This window comes from Prionailurus viverrinus, chromosome A2 (assembly GCF_022837055.1).
Source record: "Prionailurus viverrinus isolate Anna chromosome A2, UM_Priviv_1.0, whole genome shotgun sequence".
In the NCBI taxonomy this organism is placed as follows: domain Eukaryota; kingdom Metazoa; phylum Chordata; class Mammalia; order Carnivora; family Felidae; genus Prionailurus; species Prionailurus viverrinus.
This window is the reverse complement of record NC_062562.1, coordinates 42969117-42988917: the sequence shown is the minus strand read 5'-3', so window position 1 is coordinate 42988917 and position 19801 is coordinate 42969117. Positions and strand designations below refer to the sequence as shown.

General features: G+C 35.6%; 1 protein-coding gene across 1 annotated transcript in view; it reads right to left on the bottom strand.

Annotated features, from left to right (window-relative positions):
* The window catches only part of CNTN6 (contactin 6), a 168812-nt gene that overhangs the window by 29795 nt on the left and 119216 nt on the right, over window positions 1-19801 (bottom strand). The window contains 1 exon segment of the mRNA XM_047848967.1: window positions 17929-18056. Within this exon segment, the coding sequence (XP_047704923.1) occupies window positions 17929-18056 (128 nt within the window).

Sequence of the window (19801 nt, the reverse complement as noted above, 5' to 3'; positions counted from 1 at the left end):
CACGTTGTGCTCTGCACTGACAGCCCAGAGGCTGCTTGGGATTCTCTCTCTCCCTCTCTGTGTCCCTCCCCACTCTTGTCTCTCACAAAATAAATAAACTTAAAAAAATGTACTGAATATAAAGCAACTTTCTTTAGGAATGTTGTATAACTTATAAAATGTAATATGGTAATAGTGATGCATTGGAGCAACATAAACTTACAAATTGCAAAATATATATATATATATATATATATATATATATATATATATATATATATATTTGTTGTCAGTTTTATATAATACATTAAATAATGCCTTATTAAGGTTATATCTGGCTTGATCTAAGCTTTCTCTCACCTTTCCACAAATTTGCTTCCTAAATTATTAGAATGTGTTTTACGCAATTTCATTTTCACTTGAAGTAACTGGTATCGGTTGCTCATGATGAATGCAAAATTACAAATATTTTTCGATATTTGATTTTGCAAAGCATCTTTCTACTGATATAACTGTTACAGAACTGTAAACAGTAGTTTACAGGATGTGACAACATTGGGATAGATATATTTTGAAATATAAATTTTAGAACATCTACAGCTGATGATTCTCATGGGACAATATTTCTTAGAAGATTTAACTCTTCATCCAAATGCATTTCGTGTAATTCTGAATTAAATTTTAGGTGTAAATGTAAACAGTGGAAATTTAATGCTCTTCTGACATACCCTGCAATTTCTGAAGGCTGTACAAGACACTGAAAGTGTCTTCATGACTTGTATATACTCCAAAATGCCTGTTTACGCATTCTCTTGCCTTATCTTCAGTTACAGGGAAACACTCATTAATAATTAGGTCACCTGGAGCTTCCTATAAAAAGTGTTCTTTACCATTGAGTGGAAAAGTCTTTACATTTAATTTCTGTTTTTAAGCCTCTGGATATTAGCTTTCCAATGTTGGACAAATGTTCAAAAACAAGGTATGCTAAACTCTTTGAAGAATGTGAATAACTCTGCGATATGCCTTATTGCAATGCTCAGGTGCAGGCAATTATTTTGTAAGTCTTTGCTAACAAAGTTACTGCCAGAACACTGACAATTCCGTCCTGGTGCTCAGGTTGAAGAGTCACTATTTGCGCAAATGTCACAAAGATTACATGGACTCTGGGCCAGCGGGCCTCTCAACATTACTTCCTGGCACTGACTGCTTTGAGCTCCTTGCTCCTGTGAGGCCCTTTGCAGTCGGCCACTGAAACTTCTGGGGCTGCTGTGACCAGCACCTCCACCAACCACTTTCAGGGCCTCAGAACTCCTGACTGCCACGAGGCAGGGGGGTCTACACGGTACCGACTCTTAGGCGTGGACACTGTCTGCTTGGTCCATAGGGCTGAGCCTGTTTGCAAATGGGCTGCTGCTGCTGAACCTCACGTGGGCGCACCTGCCGCCACCCAGTATAGTTCCTCTGCTTGCGCGCATGCTCCGCTGTCCCGGTAGACTTCACTGACAAAGTAGGACTTCAGAGACAAGATGACTAAGCATTTCAGGACAGTGACATCAGGGCGATAAACCAAAACGGGGCCTTTCTCAGCACAGGGTCCTATGCGGAGGAGCCGCACACCAATGAAGCTAGTCCTGGGTGACACGCTTAGAAATGTACTCTTTTTGCGGAAAGAAAATGGGAAGCGTTGAAAATATGAAGCAGAGACATACCATTATCTCTAGGGTGGAAAAATTGATTATGTTTAAAAAGAAATAGCTTCTATGTAAATAGGCTTTTTTTATCCAAAAGAAGAGCATAGATGATTACCCGAGCATCATTCCCCTACGCATAGTCTCCTTGTGGGTGAGGGGGTGCTTGGACAGGAAGTCTTTTACCTACTGTGTCTTCTCCCCACACCACATGCAGATCTGCCCTAATCCTGTGTAGGTGGCTCTGAGCCACCAGGCTGCTCATTGCTACCCTACAGAGCTCTCTCCTACAACCACGCGCAGCTCCGGGCTCACAATTCCAAGTGAATACCCCGTAGGGACAAAATCACACTCGCAGAGAAGGGGAGAGTGGTTCTTGTGCAGCAGAAATATACAGAATCTTTGATGCCATTTTAGGAAAAAAACAAGGACTATTCTTTAGTTCCTTAACCAGTCGAGACTGCTCCTTTGCAAACACTTGCACTCTTAAGAAATTCTAATATCAGACACTTTTATTTTTATTTTTTTCCAAACCATTCAAATCACTCTCAGGGAGTGGAGGGAGGTATATACACACATTTACTCTTCTCCTTTCCTGGGAGTCCTTAAATACCAATAGAGTAGGTACAATAACATGAAGTTCATGGTTGAGACTGAAGTACTTCTTGTATTTATGGATAAGTGAGACCATTATGGCCTGAATTATAACAAATTAAAAAGGAAAGAAGTCACCTATGCTATACTCTCCCACCTGTGAAGCTTTGAAATTCTTTAAGCCTCTTTCTCTTGGAACAAAAGATAGTTGCTCCTTTTCATTCTGAATCATCTTCTACTTCTTGTAGAAAATTCCTTAAGTATTTGTAGAAATTCTAGAAGTTTAAACTTTGTAGCATGCATAACAGCTCCTCAGAGAACATGCTCAAAATGTGAAATCCTCAACTCCTACCAGAAATACTGATTCAGTAGGTCTGTGAAGGGAACTAAGAATATGGACTTTTAACAGGCCACTTTTTCAGTCGATTTTGCTGTAGTTAGTCCAGGGACCACATTTTGAGAAATACTGCTTCAGGTTTTGAAATTTGAACCTGAAATTTCTATTTAAGGAAAATCCAAGGTATGTAAATATATTGTCAGAAAGTCTCTAATGCTTTAGATCCAGGAAAAAGTCGTATCTAGTAAAATGGAATTGGTTAGTAATGCTTCAAAAAATAAATACATAAAAATGGACTTTTGAGGTTATTTAAGTGTAATTAATTCTCTATTCCATATCTGCCTTTACAGTGCCACAGTACATTTTAGCATATTAAAAGCCCTGAGAATTTTGGATTAAAGAAACTTCTTAAAGCACATTTAATTCTCAGTTTCCTACGCTTACTAGATAGGGACCAGTTTTAATCCATGTAACACCTCTTAATACATCTTGGGATATAAAGATTCTGAAAAACAATGTTTGGAAGTATGATTGTTATGGGTGAAGAGAATTAACACACACACACCATACACACGGATACGTGCTTATCTGTGTGCATTTACTTAGCATATACATATATACAGAAATGCATATTTATGAGACAATCATGTAAATTTGAACTGTAAATAATTCAGGAATCATTGCTAATTTTGTAATACAATAAAACTGGTTTATTATTGGGGCGCCTGGGTGGCGCAGTCGGTTAAGCGTCCGACTTCAGCCAGGTCACGATCTCGCGGTCCGTGAGTTCGAGCCCCGCGTCAGGCTCTGGGCTGATGGCTCAGAGCCTGGAGCCTGTTTCTGATTCTGTGTCTCCCTCTCTCTCTGCCCCTCCCCCGTTCCTGCTCTGTCTCTCTCTGTCCCAAAAATAAATAAAAAACGTTTGAAAAAAAAAATAAAAAAAAAAAAACTGGTTTATTATTGCATTAAAAAGAAGATTCCATTTTCTTTTAAAGATACATTATAAAATATTTACACATGAAATTACGATGTTTATGATTTGCCTCTAGATATCTGAGGTGGATGCTGAAGAGTAGTAGGTGGGGGTATGGGTGAAACAAAGATAGATATGAGTTGATGATTAACAACCCTGACTGATGGGTGAATAAGAGTTCCTTATACTATTTTTTCTACTTTTCTGTGTGTAATACTCATTTGTAATAAAAGAAAAACAGAAAGAAATGATGAAGTTAGTGAATAATTTATGTACAAAATAAGGGGGCATCTTTCCCATTCAGCTTGTAAAGTGATGAAATGATGAGGACCCACCACTTTTTTTTTAAGTTTATTTTGAGAGAGAGAGAGAGAGACAGAGAGAGGGGTGTGTGTGTGAATGCGAGTACATGGGTGTGCTTGTACATACATGCCAACAGGGGAGGGGCAGAGAGATAGGGAGAGAGAGTGTCCCAAGAGGCTTCTGGCTGTCAGTCCAGAGCCCGATGTGGGGCTGGATCTCAGGAACCATGAGATCATGACCTGAGCCGAAATCAAGAGTGGGAGGCTTAACTGTCTGAGCCACCCAGGAGCCCAGGACCTATCCCTTTTTGAAGATTATTCTAAGTATTAATGACAAACATTCACGAAGAGTTAATAAAATTATTGAATTTTAATATTTCCATTTTCAATCTCTTTTCATGAGATACGAATCATATAAAAACAGCTTGATCTAATAATCCTGTTCTGAAGAAGTAAAATGAAAGGTTTAATAAGATCTATAATGCTTTTGATGAATAGCCTTACTCAAATTCATATTGCTGTAATAGCCAAAGATGCTTCCAGAATACATCTTCAGTTATGAGCATCTCAAAACACATGAAAACTAATATTAAAAATTCTGTCAGAATTCCTCAGCATGATTTCTCTAAACACAAATGAGACTTCTTCCATGTATCAATTGCACATTATGATCCCTAACTACATTTTTAGAAGCTAGGGAATGGCAAGAAAATATGTAATTGGGCTTTCTTGACCATCCGGAAAATATTCTTTTGCATCACTTTGTATTTGTTTCTTTCTTTTGTACCTTCAACTCAGTTGGAACTTTCATCTATGAGTAATAATCTTTCAGTGTGACTGTTCAGAATAGTAACTTCTCAAGTATTTCTGAAGTTACCAACTTCTCTCCAACAATGGACAAAAACAAGAAAAATCACCAAACCTTTCTTTACTCTGTACAAATGTGAGTCTGCCTTCATTTGTCTAATGACATTATAGGAAATGTTGCTAAGACACCAACATAAAGGAATCTAGTGTACAAATAGCACTTCAAACAGGTGACAAAATTCTCTGATATTGTGAAGGCTAGAAATGAATACTTGAAATTTGGTCCTCTTCCTAAGTCCTCAGAATCTCAATTTAACCTACACAGGAACATACTAACCCTTTCCATGCCTCTTATTTTTTCTTCCATTTACAAGCTTTGATCTGGGATATTTTATTGTAGCCATAGGGATGTCATCAATACTTCTTGTAGTGTACATTTGATAGTGATGGATTCTCAGAGGTTTTGTTTGTATGGAAGCATCTCTAATTTGTGTTCATTAGGGAGGATATTTTTGCTGGGAGTTGAATTCTTATCACTGTGGTCTTTCAGCCCATTAGAAAAGCCATTCCACAGACTTTCGGATTTTCTTATTTCTGTTGTTGTAACAACCGCCAGTCTTATTGTTGTTATTTTGAAGATAATGTATCTATTTTATCAGGATAGTTTTTCTTTTCTTTTTTGGTTTCACTACTATGTGCTTAAACTTTCCTTTGTGTTTACCTTAATTAGGGCTCATAGAATTTCCTGAAAAGGATGGCTGCTGTCATTTTCAGGTTTTTTGTTTGTTTGTTTGTTTTTAAATCTCTGGCAAATACTTCTTCAAATACTGTCCATCCCTCATTTTCTTTCTTCTCCAGTCCTTTTGGAACTATAGTATCACAATATTGGAACTATTCATATCCAATATATCCTTATGTCCTTTTGTTGTCTTTCTCATTGCATTTTCTCTCCATGTTGCAGTCTGGATATTTTCCATTTACACACTCTCCATTTTCCTAATTCTTTTCTCTGCCACATCTAATATGGCATTAAATCAATCTCTATTGTTCTTAATTGTAGCTTTTGTGGTTTTTAGCTCTAGACTTCCAAGTGATTCTCTTTTATTGCAGTATAGTTGACACACAATATTATATTAGTTGCAGGTGCACAACATAGTGATTTGACAACTGTATACATTACTCAATGCTCATGATAATAAACAGTCACAATCTGTCACCGTACAGTGTTATTACGATATTACTGACTATATCTCCTATGCTGTACTTTTAATTTTCATGACTTATTGGTTTTACAACTGCAAATTTGTACCTCTTAATCCCCTTCACCTATTTTGCCCATTGTCCTCATCTCCCTCCCTTCTGGTAACAACCAGTTTATTCTTGTATTTATGAGTCTGTTTCTGTTTGTTTGTTCCTTTCTTTTGTTTTTTAGATTCTACATATAAGTGAATCCATATGGTATTTGTTTTTCTCTGTCCAACTGATTTTTAATACATGTCATTTCCCTTCTAAAATTTGCCATCTTGTCATCTATTTTTTAACATATTAATCACAATTATTTAAAACCCTTGTCTAATAACTTTCATACTCCTCTTGGCTGTGACTTATTGCTAATGTCTGATGTTCAGCTGGGTTTTGATCCTGGCTCCAGCTATTCCTGGTAATATTTTACTGAATATGCATTGCAATGTAAATAAATGTTTTATTCGTTTATATTTTTTTCAAGAAGATTTATTTTTCTAAGCAGGCAACTAAAAACAGCAGAATACAATCAGGACTGGATATGAATGGAGACTGAATGTCAGTCTTTTTGATCGGTGGTCAATTGTGTTCTGTTTTTATTACCAGGGCAAAGTCCTTCTGGTGCCTCCATTCAAGGTCAAGTTGTATAGTAGGTTCGTTTTATCTGGAAAATTCTGAGCCCCAATTTTTGTCTTCCTTGCACCATGAAGCAAACAAAATTTCTGTTTGAGATATTTTCTGTGTTTGTTTGTTTGTTTTAATTTTTAAATTTTACAAATTCTTGATTCATACTGCTTGGGAAGTGACAAGTTTCTGGAGGAGAAAAACACCGGGGAGTGTTGTGATCACCTATCTGTGGTTTTCTTTTCTCCAGAATATTGTCCCTTATGTTGCAAACACCTTGGTTACTGTCATAATTCCTTGGAACTGCTATTTTTGTTCATTTTTAAAAGATTTTAACAATATTTGGGGGCTGATACTGGTGTGAAAATCTACTTTAACTAGTCAGGACAAAAGTTTCTCCAAATATTAATAATGTTTAATAAAAGACTGTGTGTAGGGTTGAAAATATTTAGGCCATTTATCTTTGGGTTTTTATACATTATATAACATATTTGGGTTGGTATAGTTGGGTTTATGTACATTATATATATATATATATATATATATATATATATATATATATATAAAATAACAATTGGAGAAAGAATTGGGTATTACTTCCTATAGAAGTAGAAACCCTTGGGGTGTCTGGGTGGCTCAGTTGGTTGAGTGTCTGACTCTTGATTTTGGCTCAGATCATGAACTCATGACTGTGAGATCGAGCCCCATGTTGGGCTCTGCACGGAGCTTGGAGTCTGCTTGGGATTCTCTCTCTATCTCTCTCTCTGTGCCTCTCTCTCTCTCTCTCTCTCTCTCTCGAAAAGTAGAAACCCTTAACATAAGTGTTTCTTCAATGTTTTATTCATAACTCTCTAATTAGTTTCAAATCCTACACCTTCTTTCAGGTGTACATCAGTATGAATAGTGAGCAAATGAAACAACACTGAATTGAAGATCTATTAGAGGACTTCCATCGTAAGAGGCAAAAAATCTCATTTACATTTTAATAGGAATATTCTGGTTTCTAGAAGAGAGACAGGTGGAATCAAGACAAATACTCATGAGGTTGTATGACTGAGTTTCTCAACATCAACATTACTAATGTTTTGATCCAGATAATTTTGTGTTGCATGTTCGTATGGGTGGATTCAGAGTGAGGTAAGGAGGGGGCCCTGTGCATTACAGGCTATTTAGCAGCATCCTCCACACATTGCCAAAGGTCTCCTTGGAGGTCTCGGAGGCAAAACCAGCTTGGTTAAGCACCTCTGTGCTATAGCAATGCACTGGAAAAAGGATGGTAGTAGTTACAGTTTGGTAATTGCAGTGGTGAGAAGTAGTTAGATTCTGTACATATACAGATGCTAATGCCATTTGTTGGACAACTGGATATGGGGTTTGAAAGAAAGCAAGGTGTCAAATATGACTACAAAGATTTGGAGTGGCAACTGTCAGTACAGACTGTTCTGAATACAGAGGGAAAGACCTAAATAGGAGCAAGTTTGGGGAGTAAGAGTTAGGAGGCCAATGTTAGCACGTTGGATTGAGGTAGAAATGTGAACGTGGTATATCAATTTGGAATTTGCTTATGTTTGGTGTTTAATGTAAGAGGACAGAATAAGACACCAAATAAGTGGGAGTAGATATAGCAGAGAATAAATGCAAGGAAAAATCGCTGGCATACCCCAAATTTAGGAAATAGTAAAACTGAAAAAAAAAAAACAGCACAGGAAACAAAAAAGAAGTGACTTAAGATGTAAAAGGAAAACCTGACAAATGCAATGTGCAGGCAGCCAAGTGAGGAATGTATTTCAAGAAGGATGTGATCAATAGTCTGATAGGTTAAGTAAATGAGGACTGGGACTGACTACAGTATTTAATAACGTGGAGGTTACTAGTCACCTTGTTAAGGGCAGTGTTGATGAAATGGTAGGGGGGAAAGGCTGGCGGCATTGATTTAAAGCAAAGTTGACCAGAAGGTTTGGAAAAAACAAGCTCATATAGATAACTTTTGATATAAAGGAGAATAGTCAAATATGGCAGTAGCTGGAAGGGAAGCAGGGTCAGAAGAGGTCTTTTATTTAAATTATGAGAATAATAATACAAAAGTATTTGGTGGGGATGATGCGTTACACAAATAACAGAGATGAAGGAGAAAGAATGTGGTAGAGAAAGAGACAGAGACAGAGTGATAGGGAGAAAGAAAATTGGTAGATTGATGTCCCTGAACACAAGAGGGAATCATATCTAGAATACAAGTGGAAGATTTGAGTTCCTGACCCATCCAAACTCTGCTTTATTGATTTCTTGATAAATTTTATTTAAGCAAGAAATAACTAAAGCTTGGCTTTTTGTAAATGTTGGTAGAGAAAAATAGTATCATTATAAAAAATAAGATATATAATATCCTGATGAAGGTAATTGATTAAACACAGTGTTTATTTTCAGTTCTTTAAAAACATTTAATAAATAAAACCCAAAGAAATTTTTTCAAAGATAAAGCCACCAAAACAGGGGTCAAAAGGAGAAACAAAATTTGAGAAATTGTAATGAAATGAAACGATTTCTAACTGATATACCATAAATATCAATCCTATGCTGGCCGTGAAGAAGGCTGAGAAGAAAATTTATTGAATGTGTCAACCCTCCTTTTGCATTTTATGAATAGAAAGCTATACGATTTCTACAGCGTTTTCCAGTCTCAGCAGAAGACTGGCAAAATTATTCTCCAGAGAGGATATGAAATAGAGGGTCTCTAAACTGCTGGGTATGAGCATAGTTGAAGATGGGGACTCTTACTAAAAACAGGGAAATTAAGGAACATGTACATAGTAAGCGCTGAGATCCATGTCTTATAACATCATTTAGCTCTGAGGGTGCTGTCTGCTGCCCCTCTGCTCTCTGGGCATGGATGTGGGATTAGAAGTGGGGGACAGTTGTCCTAGGCATCTGATAAACCTAAGAGAAAACACCTAAACATAGTGTCTTTAAGAGTTTCCCAAGGATATATCCCAGCCAGATCTTCCTAGTGTGAAGTCCAGCAACTTGGTCAGAGCTTTCTATAAGATTTTTAGTATTCCATTCTTAAATATGAGCAGACAACTAAGATTCACAAAGTATCTCGGTACACCTCTTAGTAAAGGGTGAGGATCAAGACAAAGAGAAGAAAGGAATTTGGGACCACGGAGGCCATGCAGGTAAAACAAGCTAGATAAAAGAAAAACTGAGCAATACTTTTATGAGCAATATTTTTAGACACAGAGAGAAAAAATGCAGGTATTATATAAAGGAACAGTCAGAAAATAAAGGACACTTAGAGATTTGAAAAAAAATAGCAAAAACAAAAATTCAATAAAAGGTCTGAAAGACAGAGTAGAGAAAATTTCCCAGAAGATAAAACAAAAAAGATACAAAATGGATACTAAGAGAAATAAAATATATAGTTCATATATACATGCATAAAAACTATATCTACTATCTAAATCTATATAAATATGTAAAATATAATAAACTACACACACAGATACATACATATATACATACTTGCACACACATAAACTAGAGTACCAGTTTACGTAATCTAACTTCTTCAATAATACGGATTATAGAAGAAGAAATGGAATAAATTAATAAATTATTCAGGAAGATATTCCAGGAAGAAGGGTGCGGGTTTTCAGGATGACAAAGTGTACCAAATGCCCCATGTAAAGGCCGGAAATAGACATGCACCACCGCACATCATCATGCAATTGTGGCATGCTGGGAAAAACCAACAGAGAGACAGACAGAGATATAAAAAAGATGTCACACACAACACAGTTCAGAAATCAAAATGGTTTCAGCTCCCAGAGCAGACTAACATCTCCAAATTGCCAAGGATAATGAATTCCAATCTAGAATTCTATTTCCAACTAAGCCATCAAGCAAATGTAAGCATAGAATGAATACATTTTCAAACAAGAAGGATCTCCAAAATTGGCATTCCTCTTGAATTCTTTCTCAAAAATCCACTGGAAGATGCATTAGACCAAAATGAGGGAGCATGTTGAGAAAGGCATGATGCTTAGGCAACAGGGCTCCCAAACACAAGGTCAGGTTGATTTTTTTAAGGGAGACAACTGAAATAGAATTGAGAAATGAGTAATTGGCAAGTCCATAGAAAATGAAGCAAACAAACAAAACAAGAAAATTACTAACTCTAGGGAAAGCAAATACAGGAAATTCAAAGCTAATCTCTGAAATAAACCCTGTAGAGAGATAACAAACAAACAAGGAAATCAGTATGATAGAGTCTTTAATTTTCTTCCTCTAGCAAGCCAGAAATGGAGGAATTTTTCATCTGTTATAATGTACTTTTCCTCTTCTTATGTCTGCTTGCATAAGGCTGGTAAGTTTAGTCAAGCACAAGTTTTATCCGCTCAGACAGATAATTTTTCACAGATTAAAAAAGACACACAGCACTTGGTATATTCTACCATAGGTAGTGTAATAGCTTAATTTCAATGTATAAAGTAACCGTGGTCAATATATTCCAGTTTACCTGCAGGTACTATCACCCATTTATCTTTCACCTCAATATTTAAATGATGTAGAACAAATATGAAAAGCCTTCCAAAATCCCAGAAGAAAAGAACAGTCCAGAGAAAGTAAATGTCTAAAATTCGAGTTGTCTCAACGAGAAAACATGTCTAAATATCATGCAAGGTAACACTGAAAAATTTCCTAGCAAGTAATAATGTAAAATGTAAACACAGATCTTTTATATCAACAAGTAATCAGAATAGAGTCTGACATCTATTTAAAAAGAACATGCACAGTAGAGTATGCTTAATGAATTTGATACACCAACTACTCAGTTTCGAGGCTGTTACTATGTAATAGGCAATGACTATTTTTGGCATCACATTTATATTTCTTATAAATAGATAACATTCACTCAGTCCTCCAACTGTAACTCTGTGCTAGGCTGTAATAAAACATCAGGTGGAAGAACGCTGTAGTTTTATAGGAAACGGAATTAGGAAATTTTATTTTGTTTGGCGACAGAATCTAGTAGCAAGGGGATGTTTTCTTCTGGACATTTATCTTGAGGTGGGGGAGGCAAAACGAGACAATAAAAGCTAGAAGATGCGAATCAGGGTGAATTGTATTCATCTGACTAACTTTTTCCCTTTCACCACCACCCTCCTCCAGCACCATCCCTCACTTAGGCTAGAAAGAATCTGCCAACTGCTTCCTTGAGTATTCAGGATCCAGACAATGAAGACAGAACTTGCACCTGAGGGTCTTTTCCATCCTAATGAAGCACATTATTCCTAAAAAAATGACACCAGAACATAAGTGACCACTGTTCCGCTTTAGAAAGAGATGACTTGAGCAACAGAGAAGTATAATAGTTTCTTTTAGCATCAGGCCGGAATCAAGGACATACCAATGAACTTCTACTTCCTAACCAAATACTCAGGACACACATGTGTACACGTTGGGAAAGGAGATTGAAGACAAAAACACTTACAGTTCAAGATATTTTTCTACTGCACAGACTACACCTACTCTTGGTAAAAGTTTTGTTCTTTTTATGTATGTATGTATACATCTATATCTATCCATCTATATATATAAATATATATATAGATGGATAGATAAAGATATACTTTTGAGAGAGAGAGAAAGTGCACATGAGTGGAGACAGAGAATCTTAAGCAGGCTCCCTGTTCAGCATGGAGCCCCATATGGGGCTTGATCCCAGGACCCTGGGATCATGACCTGAGCTAAAACCAACAGTCAGATGCTCAGCTGACTGAGTCACCCAGGTACCCCTGTGTTGTTCATTTTTAATAAAATCAGAAAGCAGATACCTAGTGGTTTAAGACAAGTGAAGGAAGCCAGATGCCAAAGCATATATATATTGTATGATGGCATCTGTGTGAAGTCAGTGGCAGAAAAGAATCCTAACAATGGTTGCTTCTACAAGTAGGGTGGGAGCAGGAATTAAAGGATTAAGATGGGGCATAAGGGAAAGTTCTATAGGGTGATGTTAATGTTCTATATTTAGTAGAGTTTGGGATACACTGATTATGCATTTGCCAAAATTCAGCAAACACACTTATGATTTGCATATTTCATTCTATGTAAAGTTCATCTCCAATGGATAAGAGCATATAAATAGATACCGAACTCTAACAAGTGAGAGCTGAAGTATTTAGGGAAAGGACTAATCTTTGCAGGTTACTCTATTTTCCTTTTCGGGGCACTCTAAACAATGCCATGTGAAACTGCATGTGTCTCAGGTAGTTATTATTACATAAAGTTACTGGGAGATAAAACAGAAGAAGGAAAAAAGTTCTGCCACTTACTAAGACAGGAGTCATGGTCAAGTAGTTTTAGTAATCTAGGCTTCAGTCTCCCCTTGTGTAAAAGAGATAATAAATATTGGCTTCCCAGTGTTCTGAGGGATCACTGAGATGATGTTCATAAAGCACCTATCACAGTGCCGGGAACACAGTATGTATTTGATAAATGGTGGCTAATAAAAAGTGGAATAAAGAATACAACACCAATAACTATAAAAACAAAGTCTTCAAGATGTCAGTAATAAAGCTAGTTAGTAATAAAGCTAGTTCATCTAATTCCAAAGTCTGTGCTTTTCAATTCCTTGAGGAGTGGTCTATACTCATCTGTCTGGTTTCCTTCACTTTGCTTAAAAGACTAGCTATCTGCTCCTTATTTTTATTAAGAATAAACAAAACAAAACAAAACAAAAAAACATTAACCAGTTTTGATTCAATTTGTTCAGGGGAAAATATCTTGAAGAGTAAAAACAAACCAAAGGAGCAAACCTGTAATTCATTAATATCTGTCCTTCACATTGTATATTATACAATATATATTTTGAAAAATAGCGGCTTACTATTTTATCTGAGTGATATGTACTACATTTTTACAAGACTGTGGAGTGAACTGTTACAAAGACTAAAATAACACCGATATTGTATTTGCTTAAACAGATGTTTTTTTTTTTGGGGGGGGGGGGTTGTTTGTTTGCATTTCTACTTGCACAGATTATGGAATTCAAGTGTCAAGAATTCACTCAGAAGTATTTTCAATATTGGTGGGGGAAAGAAAATTCCTAGCCAGTGTACAAATTCACTATTTTTTTTAACCTGAAAAATGCTTCCACTAATCATTTTTAAACATTCTGAGGAAAATATTAGCAGTACTGGGAGACTTCTCTGCAGTGGTGCTTTTAGCCACTAAAATATGACAGATATTCCAGCGTCCCTTGTCATTTCGGTGAAATTGTACTTTTGGTTTACTCAATAAAGCTGAGCTTCTCAATAAAGCTGGGCTCAACACCTGAAATCCTTTAAACTACCTTTTAAAGCCACAAAGCCTCCAATTATCTACCGATCTTGGTATTTCTCTTAGTAAATGTAGAACCATAATGGTGCACACCATCATTCCGCTGGAGAAAATGGATAGGCCATTCTCTATGCTGGTATAATAAAGACTTCTATCACAAAGAATAAACAACTAAATGAGCAGCAATAAACTTAATTTGCACATTAGATATGCTTTTCCAAGTTCCGACATTTCAGTTGAAAATAATGCTAAAGCAATGAGGCCTATAATTGAACATCCAAAACTTCTCCAGTGGGGAAACAAAAACAAATGTTGCCTGCAAACAAGATCATTTTTATAGCCTGCTGTTACCCTGCTTTTTAATAATTTTTCAAATGCCAGATCAAATAATTTCCTGTTTTATGTGATCTTCATATACCTCTTAGTGTATGCATACACTGTCATTTTAATCCAACTCCTCCAAAACGAAAGCACTTAAACACTCTCTCTCTCTTTTTGATTTCCTGTTTGTGCCTATGGAACATGTCCTCAGATTACACTGGGCAACTTCTGAGGCTCTGGTGAGGCTGCTGCTAATTACACTCCCAATGTTTGAATGGAAAATTGCTTTATCCTGCTGCATGAGTGAAAGAGAAATCTCTGACATACAGTGCAGATAACTTCGGAATCCTCTTAACACAGATAAGCCATATCAGCTAAAAAACTAAGCTGGAAAATATCTTACTCTTGTAACTATTATCTTTTTACATGTTATCTAACAACAACATTTCTTGCATGACTGAGGCTGATAAGTAAATTCAAAGAGAGATGATTGTTTTATCAGCTTTGCTGAAATTTCTCATTTGCTCCTTACCACCCTATTACCAGGAAGGTCACTATATGCTGATTTTGGTGTGAGAAATAAAATTATATTTGACTCTGTAATGACAATCAGATGAACATTACAGACTAGAAAATACAAACACACACATACACACAAATCTCAAATCATCTTAAACAATCAGATGACTACCCTCAATAGTCAAGAAAATGGTTGAATCAATGCATAATACTACCATTCTTTCTCAGATTAAAGCTTCAAATTTATAGGTTGTAAAATAATAATTTTTTGTCAGTAATAACTTGAACATTCCCACTTGAAAGAGAATGAGAGGATATGCTAATGACAGACTTATCTTAGACCTGTATTTACATAGCAATCCCATAGTGTAATAAAAATTATACAATACAGATCAATAAAAAAATAAAAATTTCTAAAGATGCTTTTATTTGTACTGTATACATTTTGTGTTTATGTAGTTACTTTTAAATGTATGTATTTGTGTTACTATGTATGTATGTGTTTCTTTGTGTGTGGTTCTTGTCCATGGCAAGAAAGCAAATAGATTCCCCTTAAAACATAATGTGGGTATTTCATGAAGGTTAAAAATAACAAACACAATTTCCTTCTAATTATTAGATACAAATGAGTGAACATTACTTGATATTCATGCATGTTGATATATGTTTTTTGCATATGTAGATGATTCTCTTCTTTGTGCTGAAAATACTGGAATAGTGAGTTCTCTCCATGAAGTTGTAGGATTTTCACATAGCCCCACACTTGCTCCCCAGTGAAGAGCAAGGAGTTCTCTATGTATTAGAAATACATGACTACAAACCCTAAAATAGGGAAAGTGAAAGCACTTAGTAGTTCATTATTTCCCTTTGATGCTCTTTATTGCAAAGTATCCTAAGCTTTACCCCTAAAAAACAGAAAGTTTTCATATTTTAGAGCAAGGGAGTCAGAATGGAAATTATCTAAGAATGAAAGAGTGTAAGATAAAATCATTTCACTTAATAGATAATTATCTATTGAACACATACAATTCCCAGGACATTCCTGCCTTCTTTATGCTTCTTTCTAAAGGAAGGAAAGATGGAGAGAGGACCACAGACGTAACAAATAAGTGAATTATAGAGTATGTAAGAAAATGAAAAATGCTACCGAGGAAGGAAGAATGCAAAAAAATTAAGGTGACCAGGAATGCAGACTAGGATCATTTTTGTTCCAAGAGACCCAGCAAAAGAACACCAGAAACAAACAAAACTAAGTAAAGTTTCTGTATTTTGTTTTGTTTTAAACTGAGCAGCCTTATTTAATTTCTCCCTTGTACAGAGAGTGGAATACTTGGGGATTATGGTGTATTTAATGGACTGTTCCAAATTACAGAAGAAGCTGATTGTATCCTAAGAACTTGGAACCTATCTAGCAAAAAACATGGCTGTTACATATGTGAAATACCCAAATGCTCCCTTGAGAAGTAAGCACAGTTCAGATGCCCCAGAGTTCCTCAAATTTACCTGAGTCCGCTCCTTTTACTGTTCTCCCACTCAGCACTCAAGGACAGCGTCATGATGCCAAATGTTTGAAATGTGATGAAGAGAAACTATTCATTCAGTCCAATATATCCATTAGCTTCCCTCCCGCCCCTTATTCTCTGAGATGAAGGGTTCTCGATCACTGTATTGTAGAAGCAAAACCATCGGTCTACCTCATGGATCACCAGTGTTCTACGGAAACTTTCACTGAGAAACTACATTTCTACTGCTCATATCCTGTATCATTTACATTTTACATCTGAATTCCCTCTGGATTTCTCCATATTTGGGAAAATTAACTATGATGTTGCCCTCTACCATATCTTAACCTTCTACTGTGATAAAATGAATGTATACCATGTACAACTTCTTAATTTGAAACAGGGTAATGAATCTCCTCTTTTTTCCCTTAATGGACATATCATTTCTTTAAACATAAAGCATTTATACATTTCAGTAAATTATTATTACCAAATATTTCCTGGAGAGATATCCTATCATTAGATAGAGCGATAGCATAGTCCTTGAAATGTGAAGTCCATCTCTGTCTTAAAAACCTGATGACAATACAATCTTAAGGAAGTCAAGTTTTTAAAAACATGTGACACTGGTTAGATTTTGACACAAGTTACATCAATCACATTTCCCCTGAGTGTTTCAGACAATTGTCAGCAAGTATAATGTAATATGCTTAAGACAATGTTGGCAGAAATATCTTCCAGGGATAAAGGTAGGTATTTTTTTTCCTTGAGACATTTTAAGGGATGGTTGAAGTGTAGTAGCTAACTACTTTTAATTTAATATATTTATTTTTAATAGAAATGATGACAGAGCACCAATTGCTGAATGTAATTATTTGGGCTTAATTAGCTGCTCAAACTACTTTCTCAAGACAGTCATTTTAATCATCCAGGAGGCAAGGAAATTATAAAAGTGACATAGCTTCCAGTAAACATACGAGTTTTATGAACTGAGATTCAACAAAGTAAAGTGGCAAAGATGGGGAATAGATACTTGAATACTAATTATGTCCCTCGGTGATATATGGAGGTACATTTGGATTGACAGTGGCTTCAAAGTCTGAAGAATGGAGAATGCAGTTTTCTCATCACAAATTAAGTGAGCTTATATGTTAACTGTGTTGGGAATATAATAATGACTTTTACAGACACAGATATTTTAATTTCATTCTCTTTGAAACAAACTACTTATAAAGTGTATGCAAGAGAGTCTGCATTTCACCAGCTCTACACCTAGAGTTATATAAATAAATGAACTGGTTATGTACTTGGCAATCATATATCCAGGTAAAAAGTCCACGTAAAATGAGAGCTTCTGAAGGAAAGTGAACCAAGAAAAATATTATCAACTGACTTTATCAAAATGTCCATAGCTTCCTACAATAAGGCATTTATGAAAATTCAAATGTTTTAGGTGCAGTTGTTAATTCTGTCTAATTACTCACTGAGAGCATTTCAACTGCCAAAGTATTCACATCTACCACGTATCCCACTGGCAACGTAAACATACTATTAATGAATATGAGAACACGACTCTTAAATAAATTGTGAAATCAAATATTTTACATATACACTATGATACAGGTTTGACACTATGATAGAGACTGTGATATGCATACATATCTCCAATGTTCATCAAGCACAAATGAAGATAATAAAATACCTTTTACGACTAGGCTGCCAGTGTTCTTTGCGATGCCAAACTGATTTGTAGCTGTGCAAGTGTATGATCCGGCATCTGACCTGGTAACATTATATATCTTGAGGCTGCCATCCTCTGAGAGAAACACTCTAAAAATAAAATGCAAAATTAACAGAAGTAAGGCACTTAAAACTAAGTCTTAAGCATTTACTTTCATTTTAAAACATTACTAAAACCACGGACATATTCCTTTCCTTTATTCTATTCTTGCCTGTGAGCATCTCTGAATCTCCAAAGTAGAATAAATGACATTTGCTTTTAGTCTGACACAGTGTTGTTAATTATACTATCACTTGAATTATCACTGTTGATTTTGATGCCTATTAAAAATAAAATGGATACTTGATACTACAATGCCCATTTGCTTGATTAATAACAAATTCACTGAACATTTTGAGAAGTCACCTCCCTGGTGAAAATTGAACCTGATGTTAGAGAAATGCAAGCTAATTTTCATATTGTTTAGTTGTGGTTTTATAAACCAGTTCTTGTTTAGCACTTTCAGTCACCAAATAATGGAGTTCTCAATGACAGTATTTGCCACAACTAGTGAGTTGGAGGAACCATCGACATGGTTCCAAAGCCAAAGGGCACAGGCTTACCCTGCTATGCAGCTGTCCCATAGAAAAAGGTAAGAGCATAAAAATAATGAAGTCTTCATGAATCAGACTGAACTAAATGGTCCTAAAACACATGCCATCATACAGTACATTATGAAGGGACAGCAGTTTAAGAAGCTCTAATCTTTCATAAAATGATTCTTAAGTTTTCTCTGAAACTCAGAAATAATCAAAAGCAAATATCAGACCACTGTTGTAATCAGGGAAACCCCAAGATTGGTCTCTTGACAGAATCACCATCAAATATTTTAATAAGCAGAAAAAAAACGAGAAAAATTAAAGCATGTGACCAATTTTATGTCTTAAATTTAAACAACTTAAAAAAATAGCTCTTAAAACATTAGTAGGTAGCCAGGGTTGTACAAAAATAAGTGATGAAGGCTAATTTGTAACAACAATAATTTTAAAAGAAATACAGACATGACCATTGGCAAGCATGCCGTATCTATAAAAAATACCAAACAGTATTTGTTTAATTGCAAACCTATCATTGTGTCTAATATGTGTATCACACAAAATGTAGCTAATATAATTAACTGTCCACTTTGAAACCTAGAGAATATCAGCCAACTACAATTTTTAGGAAGCCAGATTCTGATATCAGGTTTATTATTAGTGATGTGTTCCACATTCTGCCATCAAGTGGGTAGCAGGGGCCACTTCTGGGTTTAGAACGTTCCACGGCATATAATCAGATTTTTGTTTAAGTCATTATCTTGGAGTGCTTCCCAACAGCAGACATTTGATATCTCATTTATTTTCTGAAATGTCTAGATTTCTTGATCACAGTTTACACTAACAATGGAATCATACCATTAATGACATAGTGGTAAATCTATTCTACTATGCAGCACACTCCTGGCCAAATATAATTCTGTGTCCGATTTAATTAGGAGAGGTCAGTGTGAGAAGCATTTGAGTACATCACTTACTTCTAGTATTTAGGAAAAACTAGGATTTTTCAACAACATAGCAATGTTAAATTTTGGCCAATAAAACAATTTAAGTGATATAAAATATATATATGCTGATATCTAAATGCCATCATCCAAATTTCCAAGCTAGAAATGCCAATGTTTATATGTCATATAATTTTTCACATAGCTTTCAGAAAAGGACAATTCATATAAAAAGTGGTTTAATATTACCCTGAGTCCACTACCCTTTTCAGGCTCATGGTAAATGTTCAATAATGTTTGTTAAATTGAATTGAA